Source organism: Lissotriton helveticus, chromosome 4_1, assembly GCF_964261635.1.
Source record: "Lissotriton helveticus chromosome 4_1, aLisHel1.1, whole genome shotgun sequence".
Taxonomy (NCBI): domain Eukaryota; kingdom Metazoa; phylum Chordata; class Amphibia; order Caudata; family Salamandridae; genus Lissotriton; species Lissotriton helveticus.
Genome location: NC_136063.1, coordinates 1472184093 through 1472198717, shown reverse-complemented (window position 1 = coordinate 1472198717; position 14625 = coordinate 1472184093). Strand labels below are relative to the sequence as shown.

At 43.3% G+C, this 14625-nt stretch overlaps 1 protein-coding gene across 1 annotated transcript in view; it reads left to right on the top strand.

Moving 5' to 3' along the window:
* F13A1 (coagulation factor XIII A chain) overlaps positions 1-12515 on the top strand; it is a 485935-nt gene extending 473420 nt beyond the window's left edge. Inside the window, exon 15 of the mRNA XM_078688057.1 lies at positions 12105-12515. Coding sequence (XP_078544183.1) covers positions 12105-12258 — 154 coding nt within the window. The 3' untranslated portion in view covers positions 12259-12515. The remainder of the gene's footprint in view (positions 1-12104) is intronic.
* Positions 12516-14625: the final 2110 nt, after the last annotated feature.

The following is a 14625-nucleotide window of genomic DNA, read 5'->3' as shown; positions in this document are numbered from 1 at the left end:
AGTTGTGGCAGTTGTGGCAGTTGTGGCAGTTGCGGCTGTTGCGGCGGTGCCCTGGAGATCCGACCACCTTACTCGGAATATGGTGTTTGGACCGCTGTTGCGGCTGTCCACGACAGCCACCACCTATGGACCGCCAAACTCGTAATCTGGTCCCATATGTTTCTAAATGACATTGACGATATGGCGCAGGCGATATTTCTGTATACGATATTCAGACATTGAGTGGTGGACCTCCCTCTCACAGACCCGTCTGCAGATGTTGATGGTTTCACTTTGTGTGGTAGCGCGATTCTTTCTTGTTAAGTCTCAATTTATTCAAAATGGAAACTTATTGATTTTGTCACTTGGGTTCTCCTAAGATATCCCCTTGTGTTGATAAAAGCTGCAGGGTAAATGTGCGCCGAAGACACGCTAGGTGCAGTTTATTTAAATAATAATCCCATTTGCGTCTGAGCAGTGAAGGTGACAGATGACTGCCGCCTGCTGATGGCTCAGCACATTACGCAGAGCCATACATCTTCGTGTTTTCTCCCTGGCAAAGGGATCATTGCAATTTTATTCAATTTGCAGGATTATTTTTTAACTGATTCGCCTTTCCCCCCCTGTTAAGTATTTCGGCTTTTTGCCCATGAATCTGTTCGTCCCAATATCTGATCATTCGTTCACATGCACTCTTTCCGCTTCCCCATTTTTTTCTTCCTTGACAAGCACCTCTCATGGCTTTGTCAGATTGGTGCAATGCTGGGAAGATCACACGGCAGGTTACCTTCACATCTGTTCCAGCAGGATCACGGTAGCAAGTGATGAATATATATGAGTCGTGCTTTCACTGTTGAAAGATCCTTATCATTTTCCCAGTCCCAGTGGCTTTTTATATTTGCCCAGGGCCAAAGACAAAGATGGAATTATGTAACTTTTCGCGGTGTCTCTAATTTTCCGCAATTTACTATTAACATACGGGCTACTTACAATTATGGTGTGTTTTGCTTCATTTAATTTCATTTTCAAAAGAAGCAAAATAGCACACACTTGTAATATTTAGTGTAACTAATTAGCACCACTGTGTAAATTAGCAGCATCCAATCAGTTTATGTAACCCAGTACTAATTCAAATTTCCAGTCCTTATCCACCTTTGAATTACCTACCTTTGAACTCATCAACGAATCTGCCTGCTTAAGTTTTAGCGCTGGGTTGGCGATGCAGTTGGCAAAAAAGACCCTGGGCCTCATTTATGAGGCCGTGCGTCACTTTTACGCCGCTGGTACGTCACTTTTTGTGACGCACCAGCAGCGTAAAAAATGTGCCTTGTTGCACCAAATTTACAAAGTGACGCATCTAGGTAGATGCGTCACTTTGTAAACCCCTGCGCTACATTATACCTGCGCCAGGTATAATGTATGCAGGAGGACATTCTGACGCAAGAAAAGGTCATAGAAGTGACGCAGTGAAATGCATCAATTTCTTACACCTGCCTCACAGCAGGCGTAAGACTGGCGCAGGCCCTTTCACATGGGGCTTGCCCCGTGTGAAAGGAAACATTGCTGGAGTTGCGTCACTTTTCTGACACACTCCAGCAATGCGTCACTTTTGTGCCTACAGATACGTCAGAAATACTGACGTATCTGTAACTCCTTGCGCAATGAAGAGTCATATTGCAAATATGACGCATCATTGGTGTCGCAAGGAGGGCGCAATGAAAAGTGACGCATCGCTGTTTTGACGCAGCGATGCATCACTTTTCATAAATGAGGCCCCTTTTACTTACATATTATGTCAATTGGGCTTTAAGTTATCGCCCTTCAACTTCTGGCTTTTTTTAGACTATACCTTTTCATCCATTGTCTTGAAATTGTGCCGATCACATATTGGCTTAGCCCAGAGGTATATCTCTCTCACCTGGTGATATTGGCTGCTAATGTGTATCTTCCAGACTCTAATGTAGTGCACAACAAGGGGTTGATCTGTCCGGTCCTGCTGTTTCCGTTTGTGGATCTCACTCTTCGTGTCAATGTTTCCTCTTCCTGCTCAAATCCGCCCTCTTTCTTCTTGGAGGTCCTCGTCCCCCACCAGCCTACCAAACCCCTCTCACCTCTCTGTGTCTTCCTCATCCTCCCCAGCTTGCCCCCTTCTGTCATTCCTCCATCTGTCCCCCCATTAACTCTGGCACAATAGTCTCCTCATTCATCACCTTCTCTTTTACCACTCACCCCTTTGCCTTCAATAAGGTACTGTTTTTGCTTCTATGTCAAACGTAGGTTGGCTGCACAGGTAGTCTTCTTTATAGTCTTTCTTTTATTTTTATGGCATCCACATAGAAACAGTTCTTTTTTCCACTTATTGGTTGTGCTAAATAAGCAAAAATCTTATATAGAAACTAAATAAAGGCTATAATGAAAACTCAATTTCCAGCTGAACTTTATTTGATATAGAAATATGAAACAGGACTGTATTGAAGACAAGGGCGCCTTTACCTCCAATACAGACCACTTTGCATTCCTTTTTCTTGCTTTAATGTGATTATACTGCATGCATTAGTGCATTAAAATCAGACCTGTTGGCTTGGCCAATGCTTGATGTGAGTTTATTTCTCTTGTTAAGCGGAATGTGTGTAACATGCGGCAGTATTTCAATATGATGTGGACAGCTTGTGGGATTTTATCAATAAATCTCTTTTGCTCGTACATGTGTAGAGTATCTTAATTTCAAAGTATTGCTCTGCAAGTTTATACAGTGAAAATTTTGAATTAAGATTGTATTCTTACACCTAAATTCAAATTGGGTGCACAAATAAATACGTTTGCAAAAAAAAATTATAATCCTTTTTCATAAACGTATAAATTACATCAATTTGTCCTCACTAATGGCATTTGCATTTGCCATTAAAAAAGTCGGTCACTATGGGTGAATTTCTGCAATTGGAAATGTATGCTCTATTCACAAGGGTATATTTGAATGTACAATCATGCGTAAATCTACCTTTTTTACACCTGCCTGGTGTAAATTCTTGTACACGTGCAGAGGATTGTGGTGATCTCTGCAACAGCAAATCCCACTCAAGCGGTGGGTAAGTGGGCATTCCAAGGATGGTTGGCCTTGGAATTTTGGGAATAACCAAACCTTGTGGACATTCCCAGACTCAAATCCATCCTCTTTCCATCCTTGACAAGGTCAGAAATTTGCGCCATCAATTTGTAAGGGGAAATCACTTTCAAGACTAGGAGGTGGAATGGGACATTCCCAGATTACCTAAGGGTGAAAGGAAAGGCATTTTTCCATGAATTAATATATATTCCGCATGGAGGAAAAAAAATATATGCATTTACACATGTGAAGCCGATTTTCTCTATGTAGAGTTCTCCACATTGGAGAACTCTGTACAATGGTAAAAGGGAGTAAATTAATTTAGATTAAATGGCCGTATTGACATAGAAGTTTCTCAAATGGAAACTCCCCTAATATAGGAACACAAACGTTAAATGTGCACTTCTGCAGACTTTTCCTCGATGTTAAAATTCTACATCAGTCATTATTACAGTGAGTGCCTATTTGCCAAAGTACTCCAGGGATTGTTTAAAATATCTAAAAAAAAGTCAGAAACTTTCTACAAACACAGGAGTAATCCCGCTGAGCTACACTTCTGACTTTCTCCTGTGCTTTGAGAATCGGGCCTTGGAAACATATATACAAAATCACTTCCATTGCATATCTATTTTCAAAGTCCTCTAGTGGGAACAAGAATATGAACAAAGGTTGTTACCTTATGCTTGAATTTGAAATTGAAGTTGAATTTATATCTGCTCGTATCTCTGTTTGTAAGTGTGTTCATTTTTAACCAGTATTTCATAAGGGGTGCTTTAGTTTAACACTGCTTTAGTCTACTTGGTCCTTACAGACCGGGGGCGTGTTATTCTTATCCATGAACCTTGTACGGCTCGCGGGGATCAGAGCGACCATCTTTAAGGTGCCACCTTCATCCTGGGGTTTGCGCTCTAATTTTCATCCCAAGGCACTCATTAAAAGGGCTGATGTGCGGATGCGCGCAGCGGGTGCGCCAATGGCGCGCCAAAGGAAAGCCCATCTGTGTCCGCCTGCGCACATCTAGGGCCAGGGGCCACAACCCTTGCTCTGTTTATATGGAATAAACAGACTTACTAGGCTCAAGAACTGCTGGTTCTGCGACGGGTACCTCTCCACAATTGCAACATCTTTACCGGTGAGGTAGGCCCTTTTGTTTGTCAATATTGCCAGTTTTGCCTCTCCCTTCCCAGTAGGCAGTGTACTCTTAACCTCTTCCATGCTCATGACGGCTCCTGGCCGTCATGAGTCACGGTGGGCGTGTGCTGATGACGGCCGGGAGCCGTCATTGCCACACGCGCAATAGGAATGTTCAGCACTGCGGCGGAATTCGCGCCGCAGTGATGAGGTTAAGGAAAAATCAATGTACAGAATATGGCCTAAACAGGTACCCAAGCAAAGACCAGAATAAGTGTACTTTACATCATTTACGCTCTGGTCTTACTGAATTTGTTTCAACATTAACTGTCATTCCCTCCCCAAACATCAAGTTCATATCCAGGACTTCCTAATAGACAGGAAACAGGATGTGTTTTTTTTAACAGAGACATGGCTGTATTAAGGCTCGGGCCTGATGTAGCAGCTGCCTTCCCGCCCAACTATTCAATTATTAGGAAAGATAGGTTGCATAGAATAGGTGGAGGGTTAGCAATTATATATACAACTATATTTGAATGTAAAATAGAAGATTTTATTGCGCCGGATTGTGAAATTCTACTCTTCAAAATTGCACTTACACCTAAATTTACCTTTTCAGACATTGTGCTTTATCGCCCCCCTGGCCCAGAGGGGAAATGGGCACTCTCCCTTCCTGATTTAGCAGCCCCCTATATTTTAAAAGCGGCTAATTTTAAAATTCTGGGGGGTTTTAACCTTCCCTTGGAGGATTCAGGCTGCCCTAAAAGCACATCACTGATGGCCAATTAAGGGGTGCTGAATCTGTGACTGTGCAATCTAATCCCACACATATACCATGCCATTTGCTGGATCCTATTTTATCCAATTTGTCTGATTTTAGTAGTCACCCTGCTTTTCCCTTGCCTTGGTCAGATCACTTTGCGGTGCTGTTCATACTGAAAATTGTGTCCGTCCATACTCCGCCTTGTCCAGGCCCTAAACAAAAATTGAGGAATTGGGCTCGGCTTGATGTTGCTACTCTCAATAAGATGCTGATCAACCACAGACCGAATCTCAATCTAATTTCCATAAAAGATCATGAGCTCATTCACAACTGGCTTTCGGGAACAGTAGACTTATGTCTCCTCTCAACCAAATGCTCCAATAAACATCTGCCTCCGGCTCCCTGGTTAAGAGAGAAGTTAAAATGTAAAAAAATACAGGTTTAAAGCGCTTGATAGGAGCTGGAGGAAACACTACAATGAAGACACTTTGTAAGTCGTGTACTTGAACTGCTGGCAGCGCTCATTGCAACAAACTCGCTCATTTTTAAATACTGCACTTGGTTTTAATTGTTTGGTAAACTCACCGTGCTTTTAACAAACTTGCTTTGCGCTGCACGCTCCGACCCAGGTCCACCACAGCTGTTGCTGCTTGCGTGGTGGGCGGACCTGCAGAATACGACACCGCTCCCTGTCGAGTCTCACTCCAGGTGGGTAAGTACAAAAGGGTCAACGCGAGGGACGCGCAGTGGATACTTTGTAAGTCGCGTACTCAAATTGCTGGCAGCACTCATTGCAACAAACTCGCTCTGCATTTTTAAATATTGCACTTGCTTTTAATTATTTGGTAAACTCACCGTGCTTTTAACAAACTTGCTTCGCGCTGCACGCTCCGACCCTGGTCCACCACAGCTGTTGCTGCTTGCATGGCGGGCCGACCTGCAGAACGCGACACGCCCCCCTGTCGAGTCTCACGCCAGGTGGGTAAGTACAAAAGGGCCAACGCCAGGGACGCGCAGCGGAAACTTTTTAAGTTGCTTACTCAAATTGCTGGCAGCGCTCATTGCAACAAACCCGCGCTTCATTTTTTAAATACTGCACTTGCTTTTAATTATTTGGTAAACTCACCGTGCTTTTAACAAACTTGCTTTGCGCTGCCCACTCCGACCCCGGTCCACCACAGCTGTTCCTGCTTGCGTGGAGGGCTGACCTGCAGAACGCGACACGCACCCCCTGTCAAGTCACACGCCAGGTGGGGAAGTACAAAAGGGCCAATAACAGGGATGTGTGCAGCAGGCGCACCGAAGGCGTGCCTGAGGCAAGCCGATCTGCGCCCGTCCACGCCTGGCCCGGGCCGAGGGCCAGAAGTTCTGGTTCTCCTCCCAAACGCTATCAACCCATAACCAAAAAATAGCCAGATGAAAGTTATCAAGTAACCAGGCACACATGCTTTACGAGAAGCCACAGACTTCAATACTCGTCTGCGCATTTAAAGGCCAACGGAGCACCTCTGCTCCCTGAATGCACTTGCTTACACATTGATGGCAAAATAGCAGTATGTCCCACGTGTGGCTTCTCCCCAAATACGACTAGCAACTCTAAAAAGGCAAAAAAAACTCCAGCATGAATCAAACAACATAACTCAACAAAATGTTATCCTTCATTAGCACAAATTGTCGCTTCCTCCCTAAGCACAAACTTGATATATTTGACCTACTAGTCAATAAACAACCGGAAGCGATCTTCCTTACGGAGACCTGGCTCCAGGAAAGCTCTGGTCCTGATGTTGCGGCCGCCCTACCTTTCAACTATGCAAGAGTTAAGAAAGACCGGATCGGATGTATGTCGTTACAACGCATGCTTTTTCCACGCATGCCTTTACAACGCAGGTTTTACAACGCAAGTCGTTACAACGACTTGCGTTGGGGGGCGCTGGATAGTGGAATAGTTTAATTTACTATTCCAACTCCAGTCACCGTGGATAGTAGGGAAGGTTTAGGATAGTAAATTAAACTATTCCCTATCCTACAGCGCCCTCCAGCGCAAGTCGTTGTAACGACATGCGTTGTAGTACCTGCGTTGTAAAGGTATTGCGTGGAAAAAGTTTTGTTGTAAAGGATGTTTCCCAACCGGATCACCAAGACTGGAGGTGGTATTGCCATTATTTTTAAAAAGGAATTTTAATGTAAGTTTGAACATCTCCCTTTCCCTAACTGTGAGGCAGCCTTATTCAAGTTGGCCCTGAGCCCCAAGTTTACCTCTTCAGGCACACTCATTTATCGTCCCCCTGGAACTTCTGCACCTTGGGCCTCCGCTTTCCCTGAACTAATAACCCCTTTGGTTAAGAAAATAGCCAATTTTTCAATTTTGGGCAACCTCAATCTACACCTAGAGAATCCCTCATGTAAAACCAGTACTAATCTAATTTCCGATATGGCCGCCTTCAACGTTAATATAAGTAGCTCTTGCTCCACACATGTAGCGGGCCATTTGCTGGACCCCATTTTCTCAAATCTCTCTGAGATTCAATGCTCCACAGCGCTTCCTACATGCTGGTCGGACCACTTTCTTACAAGTTTTAATCTGCCACTCCCTGAGCACTTTACACCCACTATTTCTGCCTCAGGAATCTTAACCAGGGATTGGAAAAAATTAGACATCACTACCATAAACACGATTCTAAGTTCCCACGTGCCCATCTCCAAACAAAGGGTGAATTTCCTCTCTACCTCAGTGCAAAAATGGCTCCTTAATGCCATCAACACATGCCTGCCCCTCTCGAAAAAAAGGTCTAACAATCACCGGCCCCCAGCACCTTGGTTCACCAAAACACTGAAAATAGAGAAAGCCAACTGTAAAGCCCTGGAACGCAGATGGAGAAGGAACTATTCACCTGAATCCAAAATTAGATATAAAGCTAGCATAAAAATATATCACAACCTTTGCAGAATTGCCCGAGCGAGCTAAGTCTCCTCCACCATCTCAGATGCACTTAACTGCTCCAAAACGTTCTTTAATATGGTTAAGGAGCTTGCTGGCTCCAAAAACCAGTCCAGGCCCCCGGCTTTAAATAACCAGCAATGTGAGGTGTTGGCTTCCTTCTTTGTCCAGAAAGTTGAGAAAATATAGAAGGACATTGTGCAAGCACAAGATGATAACCTCTCCTACCCTCCTGAAACACCCACATCATCCGCAGTGGATAGCCAAGATGAGACACCCAATCACTTGGATTCTTGACCCCTGCTAGAAGCTTCCACACTGATCAAACTGCTAAACAGTATCAAAGCTGGATCAGCTAGGGATCCTCTGCCCATCTCCGTGCTTCAGCAGTTAGAGCCACCATTGTTGCTCGTGATCATGGATCTCTTAAATGTCTCATTGCAGGAAGCTAGCATCCTGCCTGACTGGAAACATGCCATGGTTCTCCTGGTTCTCAAAAAGGCTAATGCAGACCCTGATTTACCATCTAACTACTGACCTATCTCCTTATTGCTGGCTTTCTCAAATATTCTGGAGAAACACGTCCATACACAACTATTTCTGTTTGTGGAAACCCAAAAGTTCCTTCATTCCTCCCAATCAGGTTTCAGAGCCGGCTTCTCCACCGAAACCACCCTATTGGGGTAAATGAAAGACTGCGCCTCCATCTGGACGCAGAAGACACTGTGGCTCTCATTTTGTTTTATCTGAGCGCAGCATTTGACACGGTGTCACACACCGTGTTAATTAAAACCCTAAGATCGCTGGGCACCTGCGGCTCGGCTCTGAAGTGGCTTACCTCATTCCTTACAGATCGCACCTTCCAAGTTTTCTCCCCCACAGCCAGTTCCGATATCCATTCGTCCACCTATGGGGTACCACAAGGTTCCATCCTCAGCCCTCTACTTTTTATCTTATACGTAAGACCATTAGCCAATGTGGCAGAAGAATCAGGGCTGTCCTTATTCTCCTACGCGGATGACTCTCAAATTATTTTCTCCTTTTCCATGAAGAACACAGTCTGTCCCTTCCCCCTTCAGTTGGATCTGTGCAAAATAGCATCATGGATGCAATCAAATTATTTCAAACTTAACGGGGAAAAAACAGAAGTACTAATATTTGGGGAAAACAAGGATCTTTGGGGTCCTCAACCCTGGCCTCATGAGATGGGCACCCTTCCCACTCCCTCCTGCCAAGCACGCAATCTAGGCATTACTATTGATGACTCACTCAATATGCATTCCCAAGCAGTCAAAGTAGCAGCCACATGCTTCACCACTCTAAAGTGGTTAAAAAAGATCAACTGGATGCTACCAGAGTCGACCCAGAAAACTGTGGCCAATGCCTTGATTACGTCAAGATTGGAGTACAGAAACGTTCTCTACTTGGGCTCAAACAAAGAGGTGACTCGCAGGCTACAGATGGTGCAGAACTCTGCCGCTAGACTTCTGTGCCGGGTCCCGAGAGCTGCCTCCATCTCCTGTCACCTACGAAACCTGCACTGGCTCACGGTGGAGAACAGTATTAAGTTCAAAGCCCTGAGCTACATGCTCCGCTATACCTTCGATCTCTGGTCTGCCCTTACATCCCCTCCCGCAACCTCCGCTCTTCCACCCAGGGGAAATTCATCGTTCCCAAAATTAAACTATCCCGGATGGGCAGAAGGTCTTTCTCTTATGTAGGCCCCTCACTTTGGAATGCACTGCCTACAGCTCTTCGACACAAAATTATGTCCAACTTCGCAAATCCTTGAAGACGTGGCTTTTTAACAAATAACTTGTATGCCTTTTTCCACCTAAGTCTCTGATCTGCTGCTGCGCCGGGAAACCCTTTTTGGGAAGTTGTTGCGCATTATAAATTCAACAAATAAAAAATAAATAAATAAGACATGAAAATAGTATACATAAAGGCTTTAAGCACATATCATAGCTTGTGCAAAGCGACCCGGGCTGATTTTTTCTCACAGCAAGTTTTACAGTCACAACACTGCACAAACACCCTTTTTAAAGTGGTAAAAGAACTTTCTGGTACCGAAAAATTGACAAAGTCTCCTGTTCTTTCATACAGTCAATGTAAAGAATTTACTGTCTTTTTCATTGCTAAAATTGATAACATACACACGGGACTTCAAAGAATAAACAAACCCGATATTAGGGCAGCAGTAGCAGAATCATCTACTACCAAAGAGGCTCTTGCTATATCTGATTCCTTAAGCTATCCTAGCTCCCCTCTTAAATCGTCTACCTGGGCCCCCACGGACTCCTCTTTTAATCGCCTTCTTATTAATACTAAATCTGGATCCCCAATTGATCCTGTACCTCTACAGGTTCTCAGCCGGCTGGATCCCTCCATTTTAGTAAAGATAATGGAGCTTTTAAATGCTTTTTTGAAGGACGGGATAGTTCTACATAGATGGAAACATTCTTTGGTCCTTCCCCTCCTTCAGAAAGCCAATTCCGATCCCTCCATCCTGTCTAACTTCTGATCTATATCGCTGCTCCCCACTTTTGCAAAGATTTTGGAGAAACATGTAAACGGCCAGCTGACCTCTTTTGTGGAAACCCGGAATTTTCTTCACACCTCCCAATCAGGTTTTAGAGCTGGTTTCTCTACAGAAACCACACTGTTGGGGATGACCAAAATGCTAAGGCATCGCTTAGATGAAGGCGAAACTGCAGCACTTACTTTATTAAATCTCATTGCCACTTTCGACGCAGTATTCCATCATATCTTGGAGTAAGCCTTACAATCATTAGGCTTGGAGGGTATGGCGTTAGAATGGTTTAGCTCCTTTCTTAGGGATCGGACCTTCCAGGTTTCCTCAGTCATGGCCTGTTCGAATTCCCATACTTCCCCATATGTGTTCCTCAGGGCTCAGTGCTGAGTCCACTGCTATTTAATATATACGCCCATTAGCGGAGGTGGCTGAAAGAGCAGGCCTGTCTGTTTTCCTATGCTGACGACACACAGATTATCTTTTCTCTCTCATCACCACAAAGACACGTGCCCTTGGATCTTAACATAGCACTAAGCAAACTGGTCATGTTGATGTAAAATAACCATCTCAAATTAAATGGCGACAAGACAGAAGTTATGATCCTAGGCAAAAGACATGACCTCTGGGGTCCTCAACATTGGCCCCCTGAATTAGGCTCTCTACCCACGCCAGTGAGCAGTGTTCGGAACTTGGGTTTCATTATTGATGAATACCTATCGAAGAAACAGCAAGGGGCTATGATGTCTTCCACCTGCTCTGCAGTCTTGCGCTGGCTAAGGAAGAACTTATGGCAGATTCCTCTCCCAGTCCAGAGAACTGTGGTCCAGGCTCTTATTATTTCAAGGCTGGACTACGGCAGTGCCCTCTATCTGGGAGCAGATAAGTCAACTATCCAGAGGCTACAATTAGTTCAGAATGCAGCTGCAAGATTACTGTTACGACTGCCTAAATTCTCTTCTGTGTCAGGGTGTCTTCATGAGTTACACTGGTTATTGGTGTCGAATCGAGTCAAATTCAAAGAGCTGCGTTATATGTTTAAAATCAAAAAAGGTTTGGCTCCAAAATATCCACAAGAATTGATGAAGCGGCTTAGTCCGCTGTGCCCCCAGTGCTCTGCTCAGGACTGACCCTATGGAATTCCTTACCCGCTATTTTGCGAGCTGAGACCTCTCTGCTCGCTTTTCGCAAGTGTCTGAAAACTTGGCTGGACTTAAATTAGTTGGATTTATAACTTTCTTTGCTAGCCTATCTGGTTCGTCGCTGTGAAACACTTCGGGATAGCAGTGTGCCCTACAAATTCTAAATAAATAAAATGAAAATAAAATTGTAATAGAGATTATACTCCAAAAAGTCACAGGCAGTTACCATTGAATAATAATTTATCACTACTAACAACTAAAAGCAGTTATATTTTTACTGGATTCAGCAGGGAGTGAAGTTAAGAAACCTATACAATTACCAAAAAAGTGAAACAAGAAACATTGCAAATTTTATTTTGAGGGGAAATGTGGTGAAAATTAGAAGGGTTTTTTCTCTGGCTCCAAACAATGTGACATATTTCGTCAGCAGTCGCAACATATGGAAATGTGTTGCTAGTTCTGATAGGCAACTAGTATGCTTTTTTAACGGTTATAATGTTATTCTTTATTTTCAGTGAAGTTGCAGCAAATTCAACTTTGACATGGGAGGGGAAATGCACTCCACAGAGATCGGGACATCGAAAGATAATGGCAAGCCTGGATTGTGATTCCCTGAGACATGTCTACGGCGAAATTGATTTGGAGATCCAAGATGGACAAATTTCCTGAAGCTCTTTTTTGATTACTACTTTGCATTTGGATTCTTATAGCAGGAATACTATAAACATGCTGTAATTTACTGCTACTAACATGTTTACTTGTATGACCCTCAAACATTTACATGTTTCAATGGCATCTACTTATGATATCCTTAAAAGATTTTGCACATTACTCAAGAAAATGTACCATCTTTTTTTGTTCTTAGGTGGTAGCACAGAGTATAAAGTTAACAGTATCAGTTTAAAATAAAAAAATAATCAGAAAAATTTGAATCCTACCAAATTCATGTTTCACTCTTCCTAACCGTACAACCTGGACCACTGGAATTATGCAGGTGCTGTATTATAATCGTAATTGTGGTTTTACCCCTTTTGCCACATAATCCTCTGCCAACGGCAGACTGCCAATTAACTCCCTGGTGATCAGCAGCTTTACTATAGTGTTCTAATGAGCAACTAGAGTGCTAGCATTCTGAATTTATGCCAAATGCCAAACTTGTGGCACATCTGAACTCCATCTTGATGGAATCGAAATAAAAATTGAAAGCATTTTCTACTGCAGATACTGTAGTAAATGAGCAAATTAGGAAACTTCATAACAAATAAGTTTCCCAAGATGGCTACCAGAGAAGAAAGAGCCCAAGTGTAGTACAAATATCACCCAAATGCAGCCTAAGTATAGCCCAATGTCAGAAGTGTGCAAAACACTTAGGGGCGTTTTTACAAAGAAGTGACATAGCGCAGCGTTAGCTCCGCCACTTCTGAAACGCTGGGCTGCACTGTATTTACAACAATACGGTGCAGCCCTGCATTTCCCCCTACGCTGGCACTAAATTTAGCTGCCTAGCACCAATGCAGGCACCCTTGCACAATAGTGCAAGGGTGCCTGCGTTGTGGGGAATGATTGTTTATGTGCAAGAAGGTGTCCTATACTGCCCATAAACAATCTTAAATGGTAATTTGTAACTTTTATGCCTGCTGCTTTGTGCAGCACACATAGAAGTTGCAACATGCCATTTTTAAAATGATAGTTTATGTGCAGGAAGGGACACCTTCCTGCACATAAACAATCATGCATGGGGTTGCGACCTGTTAAGACCAGGTTTTCCATGGTCTTAATTTTGGCGCTGCCCTTTATTTACGTCACTCTTGTAAATTTTGGCCAGCATCAAAATTAATGTGTGTTGCGGCAGAATGCCCAACACAACATCCATTGTCCACCCCTTTCTTGCTACGTACAGCGTGAAAGGTTGTCTTATTTACCAGGCAGTGTTAAGCCACATTATGTGGTTTAATACTGCCTTGTGAATAAGGTGAAGCCTGCATCGCCACCACAACATCAAAAAAAGTGATGTTCTGGTGGTGATAGGGGCTTGTAAATATGCTCCTTCATTTTTTTTAAAAAGTTTTATACAGTGCAGACTTGACCCAGAGGTATTGGAGTGCTCTCCATGAGCATCAGTAACGTTACACAAAGACACATTCATTTTGGTATTAGCCATGGGGAGAATAAGTGATTTGCTCAAAATCATAGGATGTCAAGCTGGTGGCGAAAATTTAACCTTGCTCCCCAGTTGCAAAGTCTGCAGCTCTGGCCGCAACGCCACATCCTATCCCCTAAGTGTAACATATGATCAAGTGTTCAACTGGATAAAAAAACATAAAGATAAAATATAATTTAAAAGTGCTTTGTTGTTATTTGAGAACTCAGAAAATATGCCCTTGTTTTAGTTTTTTAGAGCACTAACCATAATTTCCATGAGAATAAGACCCTCTAATTTTTATAATATCTAAAGGAAATGCTTTAGATATTACCGTTTTGATTATATCAAGATGATGTCAGGCGCGCCACACTTTTGGGATAAAATCTCACACAACGCATTTTGTCGAAAATAAAGATAAGAAGTATTTATAAATGCACCTCATCCGTCAGGCCCTGGGGACAACTGGCGGAGCAACCATCACCCTGACCCTGAGGTGTGATAGAGCGCGCGAGGTCACCCAGCCAATAATTTCGCCGTTTCCGGCTTCGGGCCCATATACTTTCAATTCACAATATTCATTGACAGGGTGACTTCACGGGCTGCTACCAATTTGTGTGAATTCCCTACTGTTATTACTCAGTATACCCGACTTACCATCCACCGACACGGGTACCTATGACCTCAACGGATCAGGGAGCTAGCTGTAAAAGGAAAGGCAGCAAAATACCAACTCAAAATGACATTCAATACTGTTGTAAAATGACCACGGACAACTGGAAGTTTTAACATTTTTATCTAAAGTTCGTTTTCATTAAGCATCAAGTTTACAAGAATAAGGCAATCAATAATCAAGATAATGAAAAGTACATAACTATAGAGAAATAAAGTCAGGG